At 44.9% G+C, this 21,714-nt stretch overlaps 1 protein-coding gene across 1 annotated transcript in view; it reads right to left on the minus strand.

Annotated features, from left to right (window-relative positions):
• CPB2 (carboxypeptidase B2) overlaps positions 1-21,714 on the minus strand; it is a 109,723-nt gene that overhangs the window by 41,153 nt on the left and 46,856 nt on the right. Inside the window, exons 2-3 of the mRNA XM_075333875.1 lie at positions 20,106-20,144; positions 16,827-16,911 (exon numbers count right to left, since the gene is read on the minus strand). Coding sequence (XP_075189990.1) covers positions 16,827-16,911; positions 20,106-20,144 — 124 coding nt within the window. The remainder of the gene's footprint in view (positions 1-16,826; positions 16,912-20,105; positions 20,145-21,714) is intronic.

The raw sequence follows: 21,714 nt of genomic DNA on the forward strand, positions 1-21,714 counted from the left end.
ACCGGAAAAGGAGGGTATAGAAAATCGAATTCAGTATTGCTGATCAAGTCTCTGTCACGTGCACCCAACAATAGCCCTCTCAATGTCAACAGGTAGTCTGATGTAGGATTACCATTCAATTTCTCATAATTAGATTTGTCCCCAAGGATGTCCATACACATTTTTTTGTAGTCAGAGACATTCATGAGTACGATATTGCCCCCTTTATCAGATTCCTTCACAACGATGTTAGTGTCCCTCTCCAAATTACCCAAACATTCCATCTCCTGCCTGGTAAGATTAAATTTCCTGTTATGCTTGTCAGTGATCATACCTAAGTCACGTGTAACCAGATTACAAAATACATCAATGGCCGATACTTCACTATTGGTCGGGGGCATCTTATTGCTTTTTAGTTTGAGATCAGTAAAGGGACCCCTACCCTCCAAATTTGGATTGATGTCACTCAAGTTGTAAAGAAATCTGACATCCTCCAAAAGATCATTGGCAATACCCATCTCTCTGCAAACTTTCTTATTCTCCATGGCAAAGTGTTTTTTCCATTTAAGTTTTCGTGTAAACAGATTGAGATCTTTTACTGCATCAAAATGATTGAAATCAGATGTGGGGACGAAGGAGAGACCCTTACTCAGTACCGTCATCTCTAAATCAGAGAGGAGCCTGTCCGATAGATTAATTATTTGGGTTGAACCCCCTGTGGGTTGTACCCCCCCGGACCCTGTTTGCTCCTCAGAAAGTGGTTGGACTCTAAAAAAGGTCCCTTGTTATAACCACCCCTATCAGAATTCCTACCTCTTCCCCTTTGTTTGGTCCTCCGCTGATTACTCCTCCCCTCTGTATCCGAATACTCTGTGTCAGTTGAGGTACCCTCCGTATCACTAGGTTTATTATACCTAATAACTGGAAAATTATAAGCCTTATTGTCTCTGAATTCCTGTACGTCTCTGATGTAAAACCTGTGTTTTTTCTCCTTGAGATGGTACTGATGTTTCTCAATGACACCCTGTAGGGTAGTTTCCTTCGTCCCAAACTCCGCCTCACTAGAAAATTTCTTAGTGATCTCAATCTGCTCCTTGAGTAGGCCGTCAAGTTTGGCCAGATTCTTTTTTTCCTCTTCCAAGAGGAGGATCATTAATTTCAATGAGCAGTTTGTGATCTCTTTACGCCATGCAGAAATTAGCTCTGGACTTTTATATCTGTAATTGGGAGTAAGAGAAATACGTATATTACGTGGTACAATTTGATCTTTAAGATAGCATTCGAGAGATTGTATCTCCCACCAGGAAGTGACCCGATTCTTATAAGTCTTAGTTAGATCCCTAAACGCACCATTTAGTGAGGGTGTATATTTTTTCTGTGTGAACTCCCTCTCTGAGAAAACCTCCCTCGCCTCTGTGGTCCATGTACTGGTATCAATGCCCGTTGCAAGAAAGCCAGCCATACCCTTACAGAAATAATGAATTAGCTACTGGGTATAAATTCACAAAATTGGTCAAAGGATAGCTCAGTGAATAATAGAGAACCTAAAATATAACCTTTAATATAATTATAATTAAAAATCCAATTAGGACTTAAAAAATATAAAACCGCCAATACACTCAACACCTGCAGAGGTAGAGATTGGCTAGTTAGAGAATGTGGACTTTATTGTTCATGTAACCAGTTACTGTATATAACCGGAAAAATAGATCCGCAGCATATTAATGAAGTATGTGCTGTATATTATGCCGCCATATAGTCACCTGACTCAGATGAATGGCAGTAACACAATTGGTAGAGAAAATCAGGAACATCCGCTTGTAGCGGTGAGCTCACTTCCGGGTCACCTGATCGCAACCGCGGTCTGCACGTCACAGAAGGGGCGTATAATTTAGTCATATATATTTTTTCCATTGGCTCTGCCTTTTTGATATTTCCTCCTGGGAGTCGTCCTGATTCTTTTTGCTTTTTTCTAAATTTTTATTTTCTGCCCGTTTGCAATGTTTGTAGAGTCATCTACCCATCTGGGTGCCTGTAGCAGATGTTACAGTTACTCGTATGGCCCATCTGCCATTTTTGATGGGCCATTGTTAATAGATTGGCCGTATCACTACCGCGTATTTGCGAGACTAATCGCGGCCATTTTGTTGTAGTCATACTGCCTTGAAGCATAGGAGCACATGACTAAATTATACGCCCCTTCTGTGACGTGCAGACCGCGGTTGCGATCAGGTGACCCGGAAGTGAGCTCACCGCTACAAGCGGATGTGACGTCACACGCTATTCCGAATGAGCGGTTTATTTAAACCAGGCGGCGATGCATGATAGACGCGATCTGCCCAGGTTATTCCTGGAGGTGATGGATGTAAGTTATACTCGCTTTGTTGCATGTACCGTTTACCTTGGTTATCATACTCGGATCGTTTGATTAACGTGGTTTATATATTTTTCAACAGTAACTTATGCCATATTGTGTTGGTCATTTTTGACCGGAATTTGGGATGTTTATGCTCCCCTGATGATATAAGAAACGCGTTGGGAGTTTCATGCACAACGGCTGGACGCATGTTGGGAACCAGTGGGGATCCTGAGTCATTCAGATAAAGGACCAGGTGTTTTCTCCGTTATGGTGGTTACCAAGACTATCCAGCATCCAGTGCCTTATAAGTAGGGAAAGGTGTATACGGCAGATTGGGTAAGACCGTTCCTGATTTTCTCTACCAATTGTGTTACTGCCATTCATCTGAGTCAGGTGACTATATGGCGGCATAATATACAGCACATACTTCATTAATATGCTGCGGATCTATTTTTCCGGTTATATACAGTAACTGGTTACATGAACAATAAAGTCCACATTCTCTAACTAGCCAATCTCTACCTCTGCAGGTGTTGAGTGTATTGGCGGTTTTATATTTTTTAAGTCCTAATTGGATTTTTAATTATAATTATATTAAAGGTTATATTTTAGGTTCTCTATTATTCACTGAGCTATCCTTTGACCAATTTTGTGAATTTATACCCAGTAGCTAATTCATTATTTCTGTAAGGGTATGGCTGGCTTTCTTGCAACGGGCATTGATACCAGTACATGGACCACAGAGGCGAGGGAGGTTTTCTCAGAGAGGGAGTTCACACAGAAAAAATATACACCCTCACTAAATGGTGCGTTTAGGGATCTAACTAAGACTTATAAGAATCGGGTCACTTCCTGGTGGGAGATACAATCTCTCGAATGCTATCTTAAAGATCAAATTGTACCACGTAATATACGTATTTCTCTTACTCCCAATTACAGATATAAAAGTCCAGAGCTAATTTCTGCATGGCGTAAAGAGATCACAAACTGCTCATTGAAATTAATGATCCTCCTCTTGGAAGAGGAAAAAAAGAATCTGGCCAAACTTGACGGCCTACTCAAGGAGCAGATTGAGATCACTAAGAAATTTTCTAGTGAGGCGGAGTTTGGGACGAAGGAAACTACCCTACAGGGTGTCATTGAGAAACATCAGTACCATCTCAAGGAGAAAAAACACAGGTTTTACATCAGAGACGTACAGGAATTCAGAGACAATAAGGCTTATAATTTTCCAGTTATTAGGTATAATAAACCTAGTGATACGGAGGGTACCTCAACTGACACAGAGTATTCGGATACAGAGGGGAGGAGTAATCAGCGGAGGACCAAACAAAGGGGAAGAGGTAGGAATTCTGATAGGGGTGGTTATAACAAGGGACCTTTTTTAGAGTCCAACCACTTTCTGAGGAGCAAACAGGGTCCGGGGGGGTACAACCCACAGGGGGTTCAACCCAAATAATTTATCTATCGGACAGGCTCCTCTCTGATTTAGAGATGACGGTACTGAGTAAGGGTCTCTCCTTCGTCCCCACATCTGATTTCAATCATTTTGATGCAGTAAAAGATCTCAATCTGTTTACACGAAAACTTAAATGGAAAAAACACTTTGCCATGGAGAATAAGAAAGTTTGCAGAGAGATGGGTATTGCCAATGATCTTTTGGAGGATGTCAGACTTCTTTACAACTTGAGTGACATCAATCCAAATTTGGAGGGTAGGGGTCCCTTTACTGATCTCAAACTAAAAAGCAATAAGATGCCCCCGACCAATAGTGAAGTATCGGCCATTGATGTATTTTGTAATCTGGTTACACGTGACTTAGGTATGATCACTGACAAGCATAACAGGAAATTTAATCTTACCAGGCAGGAGATGGAATGTTTGGGTAATTTGGAGAGGGACACTAACATCGTTGTGAAGGAATCTGATAAAGGGGGCAATATCGTACTCATGAATGTCTCTGACTACAAAAAAATGTGTATGGACATCCTTGGGGACAAATCTAATTATGAGAAATTGAATGGTAATCCTACATCAGACTACCTGTTGACATTGAGAGGGCTATTGTTGGGTGCACGTGACAGAGACTTGATCAGCAATACTGAATTCGATTTTCTATACCCTCCTTTTCCGGTGACCCCCACCTTTTATTGCTTGCCGAAAGTACACAAGGGCCTATCTCCATTACGGGGTAGGCCAATAGTGTCGGGCATCGGCAGTGTTTCGCAAAACATAGGCATCTATGCGGATAGAATACTAAGACCTTTTGTTACATCTTTGGGGTCCTATCTCAAAGACACCACTGATCTACTTAAAAAATTGGAGGGTATTACGATTGAAGATGATGTCTTTTTGGTTAGTATTGATGTCGAATCCCTCTATTCTTCTATTAGACACGATCTAGGCCTGCAGGCGGTAAACTTTTTCTTGAAGAGTAGGGGACAGCAATTTGATGACCATAATGCTTTTCTCTTGAGTCTTGTGGAGTTTTGTCTCAAGAATAATTCCTTCTTGTTTAATGGACAGGTGTACCACCAGCTGAGGGGGACCGCGATGGGGAGTCCAGTGGCCCCATCGTATGCTAATCTCCTCCTCGGTTGGTGGGAGGAGACCTGTGTTTTTGGGGATTCATCCCCTGTCTCCCAGGATAGCATTTTGCTATGGTGTCGCTTCATAGACGACGTGTTTGTTCTATGGAGGGGTACTGAAGATGAAATAATCGGAACGGTTGCGGCTCTGAACAATAATTCTTTGGGCTTGTTCTTCACTTGTGAGTTTGATAGATGGAGTTTGCCTTTTCTTGATGTGCTGATTGAAAGAGACTCTAATGGGAACATTCATACCAGTACATATAGGAAACCAACGGCTACCAATTCGCTCCTACGATGGGAGAGCAGCCATCCTAATGGTCTGAAAAGAGGGATTCCGAAGGGTCAATTTTACAGACTAAAACGAAACTGCTCGGATGAGCAGAGATTCCACCAACAGGCCCTTGATTTGAGTTCCAGATTTCATCATAGAGGATATCCGAACCACGTGATTAAGAAAGCCTTTTTTGAGACACAGCAGAAAACCAGGAATGATCTTCTACATGGATCAGGGAGACCAACATCAGATGAGGAATTCATTCGCTTTATTACCACCTTTAATAATGGATCAGAGGAGGTTAGAAGGATTCTTGAGAGACATTGGTCCATTCTCAAAATGGACGATGACATCGGTAAATGTATTCCCAACGCCCCTGCAGTGACCTACAGGAAGGCCCGCTCTATAAAAGAGAGACTGGTGCACAGCCATTTCTCATGTCATACTGGGACATGGCTGACTAATCCAGTCAAAGGCTGCTACAAGTGTAGCGGGTGCATTGCATGTAGTTACCTTAAGCCGGGAAAATTTTTCTTTTCCCATGTTCTGGAAAAACGATATGACATCCGCTCTTTCATTAATTGCAGAACTAAGGGCGTTATATACAAAGCCACCTGTAGTTGTCACAAAGAGTATGTGGGCAAGACCAAAAGGGAATTTAGGAGGAGAATAGGGGAGCATATCCGGGACATTCGCCTGGGCAATGATACTCCAGTGGCCCGTCACATCATGGAACATCATGCAGGGGATGCTAAAGCAATTAGCTTCCAGGGCATTGATGTAGTGCCCCCCCCTCTTAGAGGTGGGAATTGGGACAATAAAATTCTTAAACAAGAAACCAAGTGGATTTTTTGGCTTAAAACTAGTAAACCATTGGGCCTCAATGAAGCTCTCTCCTTTGCACCCTTTGTGGTAGACTAGATTAGAGATAATGTAGGAGGGACAGTCGCCGCCCGAGTGGGGGCACCAATCACCGTACTTTTTAGGGTGCCGACCTCCACAAACAGGTAGGGTCAGCTTTTATCTTAGGGCCCTTAGTTGTGGTTAGATTGGTGGTGGTTTTCTTCCCTCATGCCCATATTGAGGTTTTTTGGTCAAAAATCTTTTAAGTGATCTGATGTTGGTTGTGATCTAATACTCCTGGTCTATTCTGGCCTTCTCTGATCCATTGTCGTGTGGTCTATTTTTAACAATTAGATATATTTTTTCCATTGGCTCTGCCTTTTTGATATTTCCTCCTGGGAGTCGTCCTGATTCTTTTTGCTTTTTTCTAAATTTTTATTTTCTGCCCGTTTGCAATGTTTGTAGAGTCATCTACCCATCTGGGTGCCTGTAGCAGATGTTACAGTTACTCGTATGGCCCATCTGCCATTTTTGATGGGCCATTGTTAATAGATTGGCCGTATCACTACCGCGTATTTGCGAGACTAATCGCGGCCATTTTGTTGTAGTCATACTGCCTTGAAGCATAGGAGCACATGACTAAATTATACGCCCCTTCTGTGACGTGCAGACCGCGGTTGCGATCAGGTGACCCGGAAGTGAGCTCACCGCTACAAGCGGATGTGACGTCACACGCTATTCCGAATGAGCGGTTTATTTAAACCAGGCGGCGATGCATGATAGACGCGATCTGCCCAGGTTATTCCTGGAGGTGATGGATGTAAGTTATACTCGCTTTGTTGCATGTACCGTTTACCTTGGTTATCATACTCGGATCGTTTGATTAACGTGGTTTATATATTTTTCAACAGTAACTTATGCCATATTGTGTTGGTCATTTTTGACCGGAATTTGGGATGTTTATGCTCCCCTGATGATATAAGAAACGCGTTGGGAGTTTCATGCACAACGGCTGGACGCATGTTGGGAACCAGTGGGGATCCTGAGTCATTCAGATAAAGGACCAGGTGTTTTCTCCGTTATGGTGGTTACCAAGACTATCCAGCATCCAGTGCCTTATAAGTAGGGAAAGGTGTATACGGCAGATTGGGTAAGACCGTTCCTGATTTTCTCTACCAATTGTGTTACTGCCATTCATCTGAGTCAGGTGACTATATGGCGGCATAATATACAGCACATACTTCATTAATATGCTGCGGATCTATTTTTCCGGTTATATACAGTAACTGGTTACATGAACAATAAAGTCCACATTCTCTAACTAGCCAATCTCTACCTCTGCAGGTGTTGAGTGTATTGGCGGTTTTATATTTTTTAAGTCCTAATTGGATTTTTAATTATAATTATATTAAAGGTTATATTTTAGGTTCTCTATTATTCACTGAGCTATCCTTTGACCAATTTTGTGAATTTATACCCAGTAGCTAATTCATCTTTTCAGTATCAGCAACATTTTGCACACAATTGGGTTTTTATTCGTGCCAAATGGAAAATTGCTTCTTTTTTTCAGCATTTTGCAGCATTTTTAGACCATTGAAAGCCATACGAAATTGGAAACATGTAACAGCTACATTTTTGCTGCAATTTTGTTGCATTTTTGTTGCTTTTATAATAAATTAAACTAACTTTATTAAAAATATATTGTAGACAGATACACACCAAAACGCTTACAAAAAATGCAAAAAAAACCCCACATAAAAAAACACAGCAAAACCTGCTTTTTGAAGCATCTTTCTTACTGCCAATAGAGCAGGTTTTGACTGCAGAAGAAACTCCGCAAAAACGTAACATGTGAATATAGTGTCACAGGGGAATCACTGGTGACAGACAGTCATGTGGTTTCTGGCCATAGAAGGTCACAGCTTCTTGCTGCGCAGATTACTTGGTTCCTGCTGCCAGTATTCATTGATAAAGGTAGCTTTCCTGCTGGATTCATCTCTCTCCTTTTTGGACCCAGTAGAAGCTCGCTTTCTACCCAGCTGCTGATCATCAGTATTCTCTTGGTGCTTAAATACCCCTTCCTTGCTTGGACTGAGGCTGGTAATATTTTTCAGTTCATTCAAGCCTTGGTTACAAGCAGGTGGCTTGTACTTCTCTGTAGTATAATTGCTAAAAAACCTTAATGAACTTCTACCTGTGTCATCTGTAGATAAGTAGTTCATGCATTTTCCCCCTGTGTGTTCTCCTTGTGTAATCTATAATGTTTAGTGGGGTAGACAAAGAGCTCATCCCATCCGTTTCTAATTTAGGGTCCAGCTCTGATACCTAGGGTCAGGTATCCGGCTCGGCACATAGGTGCGGAAACTATCTAGGGTGGTGAGGGACCTCAGGGACAAGAAATAGGTTTGGTCAGGGGTCACCATCTTCCCTTTCCCTAAAAACAGGAATTCCCATCCCTTTCACCGTTCGTTTGGTGCTTCCCCGTACCTAGTGTGACACATAGCCTTAATATGTTTGGGTTTTTTTTAATAGCATTTTGATCTGAAATCAGATCAAATAGAGTAAGAAAAAAATAGTAAAATTTTGTATAACTAATCCACATTCTCTACTTGAGAAAGTCGTGAGCGAAACATGCGTCGGAGTCCTGGGATCCTTACATTTGTGTTGTTCTATTTTTCATGGTATATCTGACATTTGATACATGCAGTTTATTTAAACAATACAGTAATTATGTACTTAGCTATTTCTTTTTACTTCTTCTGTATCTTGGACACACAGACTAATATATTCTTATTTCAAAAAGAATACAACACTTTATTTAATACCCTTTTTTTGACACATTTTCTTTAGTTTTTGTTTTTTTGTTTTTTTTTGCCCCCCACTATTTTAATATTTAATATGTTTAATACATTTTATTTTTATGTATTAAAAAAATTATATGTGTAATATATATTATTTGTGGTCACTCATCTATCCTTTATGTGTTTTATATTAACAGTAAGTTTAAAAATAGAGTGCAACACAATTTTTAATTTTATTTTTTTTGTATTTTTAAATAGTATTTTGATCTGAAATCAGAGCACATAGAGAAAGTAAAAATGTAAAATTGAATGTAGTTAAATCACATTGTTAGTGTCAAGTCTATTTAGTGAACATCCCAATAGTAAAGTGGGGTTTACACGCTACGATATCGTTAATGAATTATTGTCGGGGTCACATTGTTTGTGACGCACATCCGGCGTCATTAATGATATCGCAGTGTGTAAAACTTAAGAGCGATCTGAAACGATCACAAAAGAGGGCAAAATCGTTTGCCGTGGAGAGGTCGTCCTGAAATAAAAAATCGTTTTCTTCTTTTTAGCGATGTTGTTTGTCGTTCCTGCAGCAGCACACATCGCTATGTGTGACACCGCAGGAGCGACAAACATCTCCTTACCTGCCTCCACCAGCAATGCGGAAGGGAGGAGGTGGGCGGGATGTTTATGTCCCACTCATCTCCGCCCCTCCGCTTCTATTGGACGGCTGCCGTGTGACGTCGCTGTGATGCCGCACGACCAGCCCCCTTAGAAAGGAGGCAGTTCGCCGGCCAGAGCGACGTCGCAGAGCAGGTATGTGCGTGTGAGGCTGCCGTAGCGATAATGTTCGTTACGGCAGCGATCACCACATATCGAACGTACGACGGGGGCGGGTGCTATCGCGCTCAACTTCGCTAGCAATTGCTAGCGATGTCGCAGCGTGTAAAGCCCGCTTAAGTCTTTACACACAGTGCCTTGAAAAGGTATTCATACCCCGTGAACTTTTCCAAATTTTTTATGCTATACCCACAAACTTAAATGTATTTTATTGGGATTTGATGTGATATACCAAAACAAAGTAGCAAGTATGAAGTTGTAAAGTTTAAAAAAAATTATACTTGGTTTTTGAAACAGGGGCATATCTAGGGTGAATAGGTGGGCCAGCCATTGCCCCTGGTGCAGGGGCACTGTAGAGCCACCTGATGTGGCGGTCTGAGGTGTCTCCTTGGCAGCTGCATTTTGCCAGCCCCCGTACTAGGAATCACCAGTTCTCTGAGCGGGCTGTCAAGCTCAGTCAGTGCAGAAAAAGTGCAGCACACCACCTCCCAACGATCAATTGTGCTTGCATCATTTTATATGGCCCGCTAGGTGAAGACACAGGAGGATTTAAATTTAAATTTCCCGTTGGCGCTGTCCTAGCCGTCTGTGGTGCTTGTGCAGATTGATCTCATGGCGACTGTAGTAAAATGGCGCTGGTGGTGTGACGCCCTGGCCTATCAGGTCGTCACAGGGTATTGTGCAATCTGCCCTTCTTTGCAATATCCACCTCCTCCTTGGTTATGGGTCCCCAACTTATGGTGTTGCCAACAACGGTCAATCAAAATCCTAGGAACACTCTGCACTACACCCACCAGACACACCAGTGGACGGCCTGAGTGGAATAGGGTCGCCCACTTGGGGGGTGAGGAAGGGGTGGTCAGGAGTGTCAGGAGTAGTTCAGTTGGAGTGAAGAAGTGTAGGAGTGAAGGTCAGGAGCCGGGCTTCTTGGAAGTAACTAGGTGGCAGACGGTAGTCTTGGCCTAGGAAGAGCTGGACCCCCGGTCGCAGGGGATCGTGACAAGGGGCATGAAACTGTCGAGGACGACAGCCGTCAACCTTGTACCATCACCGGGCTGGGACCAGGGCACGACGGGGTACGTGGACCCTAGGTCAGGGAATAGCTTCAGGCAACCTGACAATTCACCCGATGAGAACGGAGCCTTCAAGATCCGCTCTCCACCCGCTCCAAAATCGGGGTACTAGCGCAACGAGGGGGATAGGACTTTCCACTAAAATGGTCCAGGAAATCCAAAGCGTGAACCCTGAGAGCAAGCTCCCTCAGTTAGCCACACTGGGGAGCGGTACCCGACTAGTTCTATACTACAGGGGCCAACTAGCAAGAGAACTTAGTGCCAAGAGAAAGGTCACAGATCATCAGGCAACACCAGAGGGAACGGGACCCAAACGTGCTTCCCTCGGCGGCAGCGGTGTCCACAACTTTGGTTTACCAAGTTGTCAGTGTTAGGTTTATGGACTGAGTACGCAGGTGACCCTTCCATTCCCAACGGCACTCCCAACACCATCACCGAGTCCCGGGGCATCCCGCCACCCGTGGAGGGGTTAAACACCTAGCTGCCCGCTCCATCGCTCCTGGGTACTCCCAGCCACAGTGGTGGTACCCCACCTTACCATACAGCACGGGTAGCATCACAAACTTCAAATATACTGTCCCCTGTAAATATCTACTTTATTTGAGTGGCCGCACGACCCCCAGATCTGGACGCCCCTCGAGCCACCGTGGATCTGGATCCAAGCAGCCCGCCTGCTGACGCGGGGGCGGCACACCGGCACTGAGCAGTCTGTGTATTTTCTAGAAGACTGCCAAGTGATCAATCTGTGCAAGTACCGCCAGTGGCTAAGGCAGTGCCAGTGAAAATGTAATTAATGATGAAGAGAAGACATCTAGAAACAGTGAAGGGACCAGAACAGAACTGAACACCATTCTGCCCCACAGGCCCATCCCAATGCATGAAGATATGAATAGAATAGAACTTCAATAACAGATTAAAGAAAATATACAAAAATGATTTCTTGAACTCCTATACAGTATCATTTTAATCAGTATGACAGCTTCAATATGGCTCTTTTTAAAGAGCAATGTGGACGTGTGCGCTGAAACTCAAAATCCAAGATGGCACACGCCCGCTGTGCTGGTGCCACCCCCTCTACTACGTACCTGCTGAGTTTTACGTTGACACAGCCAGCACTTAAGAAATGGGTGGAGTCAGCAAAAGGGAGCTGGTGCAATCTTGGAATTTGAAGAGACACAGCCAGTGCTTAGTAGAGGGACAGCAACAACATAAGAAGTTGGTGCCATCTTTGAAATCTTGGGGACACAGTCAGAAGGCATTTAACAATGGAGGTGTCATAAGCACAGGGAGCAGGTTCTATCTTTGAACCTTTAAGTCAGCGTGAAGGTAGCCATTACTTAGCATAGGGTCCAGCAAAAGCGAGCAGGTTCCACTACTCAGGGACAGCTTTACTACCCAAGAACAGATGTTGTATAGCCCTAGTACCCAGGGACAGCTGTACTACTGCCTACTACCCAGGAACAGGTCTTGTACAGCCCTACAATTCAAGGACAGCTCTCGGACACCTCTAATATAGCCCTTCTACCTAGGGACAGCTCTCGTACAGCCCTAAAACTCAGGGACAGCTTTCACATAGTCCTACTCCCAACAACAGCTGTCGTATAGCCATTCTACCAAGCGCAGCTCTCCGTCTGGCTTCTGTTGGCCCTGGGCGAAAGAGTCTCAGTGGGTCACTTTAACACATACGACGGTTCATGATTATAATATAGAGGTTGCAGGCTGTGTATATATATATATATATATATATATATCTCTCTCTATATATATATATATATATATATATATATATACGCTGTCTTCTCCCCCATGCGCTCTCCCCGGTGCACTGTCTCCTCTTTTGTGCTCTCTTATCCGCCTGTGCACAGTCCCCCAATGCACTGTCACCCCCCGCTTTCTCCCTCTTGTGCACTGCTATCCCCATGCACTCGTTCCCCCATCATTAACTCCCTCCCCCTGTGCGCAGTTACCCCTCTGCTCACTCTCCACCATGCACTCTCTCCCCTGTGCGCTGTTTCCCCCTGCTCTCTCCCCCCTTGTGCGCTGTCTTCCCCATGCACTCTCTCCCCCGTGAACTCTTTAACCCTGTGCGCAGTTCCCCCCTGCTCTCTCCCCCTTGTGCGCTGTCTCCCCCATGCACTCCCCCCCCCCCCCGCATTCCCTCTGTGCTCTTTCTCTTTCCCGGTGTGCTCTCTTCGGGTGCTGTCTTCTTCCCACGAAGCTGCTTAAAAATCCACATTAAAAAAAATGCTTGAATACTCTTTTAAATATCCTTGCTATTGAGATTTTTTTTCTGTTGGCATTTTTTACATTTTGACACTAAAAAATTTCTTTGATGCGGATCCTTTGTGGAATCTGTTCCAAAGTTGACACTGTCAAATCAAAACTCAAAAGGCTGCAAAAAAACCATAAGGAAAAGAGTTTCAAAATCTCTTCAAAAACAACTGCAGATCTGAACACATAGATTCCTAATGTTGACTTAGCTGAAAAATCACATTGCCAATTTTTTTTCGATCTGGTCCCCTTTGGAGGCTGTGTTAAATAGACTTGATACCACAAAACATATTCACAAATTTATCTTTCATGTTCCTTGCAGCTGGGATAACTATTGCAGGTGCCTAAAAGTCTCCCTCAATTATCCTTGATCGAGCAAAATTGATACTCTCCGGAATAATGGTTACTGAGAAATTTTCCAGTAGATTGAATGGCTTGTTTGGTCTCTGTACCTCTTGTGGTCACATACAACCCCCACTTGAGTGTGCCACCCCTGTGCCAGCAGCCGGCGCTGCTCGGATCCGGGCCTTCTGGGGTGGTGGCTCGAGGGTCTCCGGACCTGAGGGTCTCGGGGACACGCCAAATAAATGGGGGGACGTAGATGTACGGGCTAAGCCGTAGTAAGTTCGTGACGCCACCCACGGTGTGTGGTGAGGTGAGACACCACCGCTGCTGTTATGGGGCACCCAGGGAAGATGTTGTGCAGCAAGTTGTTAACCCCTCCGTGGGCAGGAATGGTGGCCCCGGGACCCGGTGGCTCGGTGCAGGGGATAGCGACCGCAGGGAGTGTTGGTGTACTCACTGTTAATAAACCACACAAGTCGCTGGTAAACCAAGGTGATGGTTGCAGGTGCTGCGGCCGGTTGTACTTGGGTCCCCCACCCAGCTGGTGGTCTCTATCCTTTTCCTGCACTGCTTGTGTAAGTTGTACTTTCCTAGTGTGAAACTCAGGAGTCTGCTCCCGGCTGGATGTGGCCTAAGAAGCCGTGCCTGCAGACGCTGGCCCGTGGGATCTATGGGTCCTGGTGGTGACCTTTTATCCCTATCGGTGGGCTATTGTCTTCTATGAGGGACTTTGGGTCGGACAGGACCTCTAGCCCTGGCCTCAATCGGTGAATTAACCAGTCCGCTTGAATCCGGTTTCTGGCTTCAGGGTCCGAGTACACCCCTTTGTGCTACGGATTCCGGGTTGGTTCCCCGTGTCAGTACCGGCGGGCTACAACCCTGTCCCGGTCCATCTTGGTTCTGCTGAGCCGTCTTCCCGTCTCCTGCTGACGGAGACCACCGTCTGCCTCCTAGCCAGTGGCACCAGGGCTCCTACCCTGGTACCGTTCAACTTGAACTTTACTGCTTCCTCTGGCTGGTCCTTGTGGGCTGACGGAACGGGTACCGCTGCCGGTGTTGGTGGCAGCGGACCGAGCGGGGTGACGGCAACAGGTACAGGCAGCGAGGGAGGCAGTGTAGCGGGCAGGGGCAGACCGGGTCCCTCAGCCTGGTCGGCCGGTCCCTGGGGGACATAGGGGCGTGGGTCGCTTACCCGCTCCTCCAAGGCTGCTTCCACTTCACGGGCCTGAACGGCTGCGGCCAACTCCGCCATTTCGGCCTTCCATCTCTGGAGCAGAAAGCTCACCTGTGCCTGGATCCGGCGGCACATTCGCTCCGTCTGGGGTTCCACCCAGTCGGCTGTTCCGGGCATGGGTTCCTGCACTGCGGGCTTTCCAGACGGGTCGGCCATGCTGCACAGTTGGTGGTATCCAGGAACAAGAAGGGTGGCGGGGTCCTGGAGTCCCTGCCATTTATCTGCTCGGTCACATGTCGCAAAATCTTCACCCGCCCCCCATTAGTCTTTTGCAAGCACTTCTTTCTGCGGCCTGTTAGTTTCATTTTGCGACCTCCGGCTTGCTTTCCGACCGCGTTCCCAGGGGGCGGGGCTTCGGCTTTCGCACCCTTTTCTCGGGGAAGAAGACGCTGGGCTGTAGTTTTCACGCCCAAAATGGCGGCAAGATGGCGACTTCTGAAAATTTTGCAACGGATCACCGCTGACTGTCCAATACAAGGCGCACTCCCACAAGGTAAGTGGATGGGTAAGTATCCTGTTCATGACGCCAAGTTTCGGGGTGTGCCGTCCCCGTGCCAGCAGCCGGCGCTGCTCGGATCCGGGCCTTCAGGGGTAGTGACTCAACTCTCTCCGGACTTGAGGGTCTCACGGACACGCCGAATAAATGGGGGGGCGTAGATGTATGTGCTAGGCCGTAGTAAGTTCGTGACGCCACCCACAGTGTGTGGTGAGGTGGGACACCACCGCTGCTGTTATGGGGCACCCGGGTAAGATGTTGTGCAGCAAGTTATTAACCCCTCTGTGGGCAGGGATGGTGGCCCCGGGACCCGGTGGCTCGTTCCAGGGCATAGCGACCGCAGGGAGTGTTGGTGTACTCACTGTTAATAAACCACACAAGTCGCTGGTAAACCAATGTGATGGTTGCCGGTGCCACGACCGGTTGCATTCGGGTCCCCCACCCGGCTGGTGGTCTCTATCCTTTTCCTGCACTGCTTGTCTAAGGTGGACTTTCCTAGTGTGAAACTCAGGAGTCCGCTCCCTGCTGGATGTGGCCTAAGGAGTCGTGCCCGCAGACGCTGGCCTGTGGGATCTATGGGCCCTGACGGTGACCTTTTATCCCTATCGGTGGGCTGTTGTCTTCAATGAGGAACTTTGGGTGGGACAGGACCTCTAGTCCTGGCCTCAATTGGTGAATTAACCAGTCCGCTTGGTTCCGGTTTCTGGCTTCAGGGTCCGAGTACCCCCCTTTGTGCTATGGTTTCTGGGTCGGTTCCCCGTGTCGGTACCGGCGGGCTACAACCCTGTTCCAGTCCACCTCGGTTCTGCTGAGCCGTCTTCCCGTCTCCTGCTGATGGAGACCACCGTCTGCCTCCTAGCCAGTGGCACCAGGGCTCCTACCCTGTTACTGTTCAACTTGAACTGTACTGCTGGAGCTACACTTAGCTCCAGCCCACACTCCTCTCCAAACTCCACTCTCAGCTTAACTAACTATTTTTCCCACCCCGGGCTGTCTGGACCCCTAGGTGGGCATGTCTCAACTGCCTGGTCACGCCCACTGGTGTGTCTATCTTTCCCTAAGGGGGGTGACTAGGGTTTCTGGTTAGCTGTATGTTTCCTAGTGAGGGAACGGTGTAATGCGGGGGCCTATTTGTGACTACCTGGTTTTGCCAGGGCGTCACATGAGCATCCTAAGGAAAATTGATGCTGATCTTCAACCCATATTCCACAGAGACCACCAACTAAAGGAAATATTCCAAGAACTATTACTTCTCACCTACAAACAGCCCCCAAACTTAAGGCATCTCCTTGTTAGAAGTGTCTTCTCATCACCATCAGAAACAGGCACATTCAGCTGTAACAGTAAAAAATACAGGACCTGTACCCATATTTTACCAACAAATACTGTTCATATATCCATCACAATGCATCTAACAGCAATTCAGTTCAGCAGTTTTTCCGCTCTAAAGGTGCAATTATACCACACGTATATTGTGAACTAATGTTTTTAGAAACACTCATTTCGTTATAATTGTCTAGTGTAAACAGGCTGTGTAAACAGGCTTTCCTTGCCCCACCTGCTGACAATTTACATTTTTAGGAAATAATTTGTCCACATAATCTTCATTAAAAGAGCAATCAGTGGCTTGAAGTGAGCAGCATAAATGGTCTTATAGATTCCTTTTTTAAGGAGGCATAGACTGAGTGAGATCGTGAACCCCAAGGTAGAATGAAAAATACGTCATTACCATCTCATCGAATGAGGAGGTGATATTCTGAAGAATCAAAACCTGGCGGTCGCTACGTGGTAGAACATATATCACCTGGTCCTGGCTGAAAAAAAAATATACACATATATAAACATAAATGTACTATGTACTGTATTAATAGCAATAATTCCTTCATAATGGGTCTTTAAATACCGTTCAATTTTTTATTCCAGTCATTCTAAAATACTACTTAATAACTATGTGAAATTTTGCCAAAACAGATAGTTGCACAACAGTACTGCAACATTTTAAACAGTTTTGTGCCATATTTCTGTCGAAAGCTGTTTTATGAATCAGTTAGAGTTGAGCGAGTACCTAATTATTCGTACTTGCTATACTCATAACTAGTGTTGAGCGGACCCGGATCCGCAAAATCCGGATCCGCACGGTTTGAGAGCCCGATTAGAGTCCGACCAGTACCCGGGATTCGGGGGGCACGATCCGGATCCTTTTTTTTTTTTTCTCTCTCTTTCTCTCTCTCGCTCTCTCTCTCTCTCTTTCTTTCTCTCTCTCTCTCCCTCTCTCTCTATGCAATTCGATGGGGAATACTCACAATGTAATGAGTAACCCGAATTCCGCACTATTCGCTACACGCACAAATAGGACGGCATTCGGGTTACTCGATACTTTGCGAGTTTTTCCTCATTGACTTGCATTGCACACGCTATTCGGAATGAATGCACGAGTATTAGACAGTATTCGTTATGAGTATAGTAAGTACGTATAGTTAGGTACTCGCTAAACTCTAGAATCAGCCTGTTTGTCTGTTGTCTCTTTGACGTACCATTTTTCCCCCCCTTAAAGGGTTAATACATTTTCAACATTTATGACTTATCCATGCAAATGTTACCTCGCTGTTAGAGATCATGTGACAGGTGATTTCACTTCAAAAGTGCAACATACTAATAAAGAAGCTATTGATAGTACACTAGATGACAACTTTTAAGGGTATGTTCATCTTTGCACAGATTTTTTTTTTACATTGTTTATTTTCTAATTGAAATGTTAAGCAACTTTCTAAATAGTCTTCATTACGAATAGTCTACTATTTTTCTACTGTAGAATGTAAATATTGATGGGAGAACCTGAACTATAAAGTTTGGGGTCCATACCGGACACCTACAGTTGTGACCATTCAAGAAACCCAAACATGGACTTCTCATCCTTTATTCTGCTATCGAAGACATAGGCACAGGAACAGTGGGGAGAGGAGGGGGTGCGGGGACGGGAGACGTCTCCCATCCCCGCACCCCCTCCTCTCCCCACTGTTCCTGCGCCTATGTCTGCAATAGCAGAATAAAGATTCATGTTTGCCAGACGCTGAGTGAGCTGCCGCTTTCTTTCTACTCCTGGACTTTGGAATCTTGATCATGCTCCTAGCAGAGCGCAACCCAGCACGGCACCATTAGCCTGGGAACAGCCAAGTCCTGGAACAGCTGAAACATCTGACTGCCTCTGAACTGTGAGTATGGCTCCACTGACTGACTTTAAGCGCTGCAGTGCCCGACTTTCCTCTTCTATATCACTGTGCATCCATTAGATGCACCAGTCCTTGCAGTTACCTGGCTTATCGCCCTGGAGCAGTTGAAGTTGGAGTAATGTAAGGGGTTAATGACAGCTATGATTTGTCAAAGTTAATTCACTAATATGTATTCCACTAATCCAGGGCTTCATGTCAGCTGAGATTTTTTGACAAATCACAGCTGTCATTAACCACTGATATTACCCCGATTGCCACCGCACCAGGACAATCATGATAAGCTGGATAAGCACTAGGATTGGCACAACTAATGGATGTGCCAATTCTGAGGTTGCTGCAGGCTGCTGTTTATAAGCTGGGGAGGGCCCTATAAGCATGGGCGTTCCCAGCCTGAGAATACCAGTCCCGAGCTGCTTGCTTTATCTTGTCTGGGCATCAAAATAGAAGTCGACCCCCATGATGTTTTTTTAAATTATTTTTTTAAATAATTTTAAAAAAGGTGGGTGGGGTTCCTTGTATTTTGATACACAGCCAAGATAAAGCACACAGCTGGAGGATGCAGCCTCCAGCTGTCTGCTTTATCTGCACTGGGTATCAAAATACAGGGGACCGTACGCCATTTCTTTCTAGTTATTTATTTATTTTTACCCTTCACTTTGGGAACCCAGACAGCTAGTGTGAGGGCAAACAATCACAGATGCCGGCACAGAGGGTGGGGGTGCAGTCTGACTGTAACCAATCACAGACTCACAAAGGGTGGGCGGGGGATACAGTGAATATTCATAAGATTTAATGAGTAGATCATGAAGCTGTGTGACAGCCACGCGGTAACTTGGTAAGTATATTTGTCCTGCATTAATCCCTGCTTTGCTTCCTTTTGCAGCCCCTTAGCCTTTATTACCACCATTTTATAGCACTTATGTTCGGGTCCCCATAGATTCATATAGAGTTCGGTTTCTAGGCTCAAGTTCGGGTCAAGTCCAGTCCCGAAACGGAAATTCTTGTTTTAAGTCTGGCCAGACCACATCTGTGGGTTCACCCATCTCTATCTTTAAGTCCTTTATGTAGCTGAGTGATTGCAAAAAATCATACCAAACTATTAAAGCTCCTGCTTCTGGTTCTGATGGCTTTGCAGATAGAACTGTCAGAACCAGGAACAAAAGCACTACAAAATAGTATATTCCCTCCTCCAGTTCAGGAGGAGGGAACATCTAAAGGTTTTTTTTATGTAAAGCAAAGAAAACTGACTATAGACAAAAAGAAAAACACATGGAGAAGGAGAGGAAATAAGTAAAGTATTAAAGCTATGCTGATACATAAAAGCAAGTGAAGACAGCAGCAGCCTGGAGTCAACAAAGCTCATATCCATCATGTATTACCGGTGAGAGACACTCCCATGAGAAAAATTGGAAATGTAGAGTAGAATGCAAATTGTATGTTTGTGGGTCTAAAAATAAATGGATAAATGAAGACTGCAGACTGAAACATCAGAAATCATTGGTTTTCATTTCAAAGATGTCAATAGCCTTAAACTATGGCTATGTCTAGATGTGGTGACTGAAATCCATGTACCCTATAGAGAAAAGCTACAAACATTACATAACATTACTTTTTTGAAAGTCAAAACAGTTGCAATTTTTCTCCCATAGGAAATCATCTGAGTTACATTTTAAATGTGATTTATGCAGCTCGGAGAGATCCTGTAGCCCTAGGCTAATGATGAACACTATTGAATCATTTATTTTTTCCCTATTAAACAGTAATAAAACCATATTTACGGTTCCTCGGGTGATGGTGTTGTTGGACTTGCTGGACATCTGAAATGATAAATTTATTTTTGTTATTTTCATATGGAAACAAAAATTACAACTTGCTATTCTTTTTTAATTAAACAAAGTAAATGCTTTATTAAACGAATAGAAGAAATAAGTACAGAGACTTAGGCCATGTTCACACTAGTATTATACAGTGCCTACAAGTAGTATTCAACCCCCTGCAGATTTAGCAGGTTTACACATTCGGAATTAACTTGGCATTGTGACATTTGGACTGTAGATCAGCCTGGAAGTGTGAAATGCACTGCAGCAAAAAAGAATGTTATTTCTTTTTTTATTTTTTTTTTTAAAATTGTGAAAAGTTTATTCAGAGGGTCATTTATTATTCAACCCCTCAAACCACCAGAATTCTGTTTGGTTCCCCTAAAGTATTAAGAAGTTTTTCAGGCACAAAGAACAATGAGCTTCACATGTTTGGATTAATTATCTCTTTTTCCAGCCTTTTCTGACTAATTAAGACCCTCCCCAAACTTGTGAAAAGCACTCATACTTGGTCAACATGGGAAAGACAAAGGAGCATTCCAAGGCCATCAGAGACAAGATCGTGGAGGGTCACAAGGCTGGCAAGGGGTACAAAACCCTTTCCAAGGAGTTGGGCCTACCTGTCTCCACTGTTGGGAGCATCATCCGGAAGTGGAAGGCTGATGGAACTACTGTTAGCCTTCCACGGCCTGGACAGCCTTTGAAAGTTTCCACCCGTGCTGAGGCCAGGCTTGTCCGAAGAGTCAAGGCTAACCCAAGGACAACAAGGAAGGAGCTCCGGGAAGATCTCATGGCAGCGGGGACATTGGTTTCAGTCAATACCATAAGTAACGTACTCCACCGCAATGGTCTCCGTTCCAGATGAGCCCGTAAGGTACCTTTACTTTCAAAGCGTCATGTGAAGGCTCGTCTACAGTTTGCTCATGATCACTTGGAGGACTCTGAGACAGACTGGTTCAAGGTTCTCTGGTTTGATGAGACCAAGATCGAGATCTTTGGTGCCAACCACACACGTGACGTTTGGAGACTGGATGGCACTGCATAAGACCCCAAGAATACCATCCCTACAGTCAAGCATGGTGGTGGCAGCATCATGCTGTGGGGCTGTTTCTCAGCCAAGGGGCCTGGCCATCTGGTCCGCATCCATGGGAAGATGGATAGCATGGCCTACCTGGAGATTTTGGCCAAGAACCTCCGCTCCTCGATCAAGGATCTTAAGATGGGTCGTCATTTCATCTTCCAACAAGACAACGACCCAAAGCAAACAGCCAAGAAAACCAAGGCCTGGTTCAAGAGGGAAAAAATCAAGGTGTTGCAGTGGCCTAGTCAGTCTCCTTACCTTAACCCAATTGAAAACTTGTGGAAGGAGCTCAAGATTAAAGTCCACATGAGACACCCAAAGAACCTAGATAACTTGGATAAGATCTGCATGGAGGAGTGGGCCAAGATAACTCCAGAGACCTGTGCCGGCCTGATCAAGTCTTATAAAAGACGATTATTAGCTGTAATTGCAAACAAGGGTTATTACACAAAATATTAAACCTAGGGGTTGAATAATAATTGACCCACA

This window comes from Anomaloglossus baeobatrachus, chromosome 2 (genome assembly GCF_048569485.1).
Source record: "Anomaloglossus baeobatrachus isolate aAnoBae1 chromosome 2, aAnoBae1.hap1, whole genome shotgun sequence".
In the NCBI taxonomy this organism is placed as follows: Eukaryota; Metazoa; Chordata; class Amphibia; order Anura; family Aromobatidae; genus Anomaloglossus; species Anomaloglossus baeobatrachus.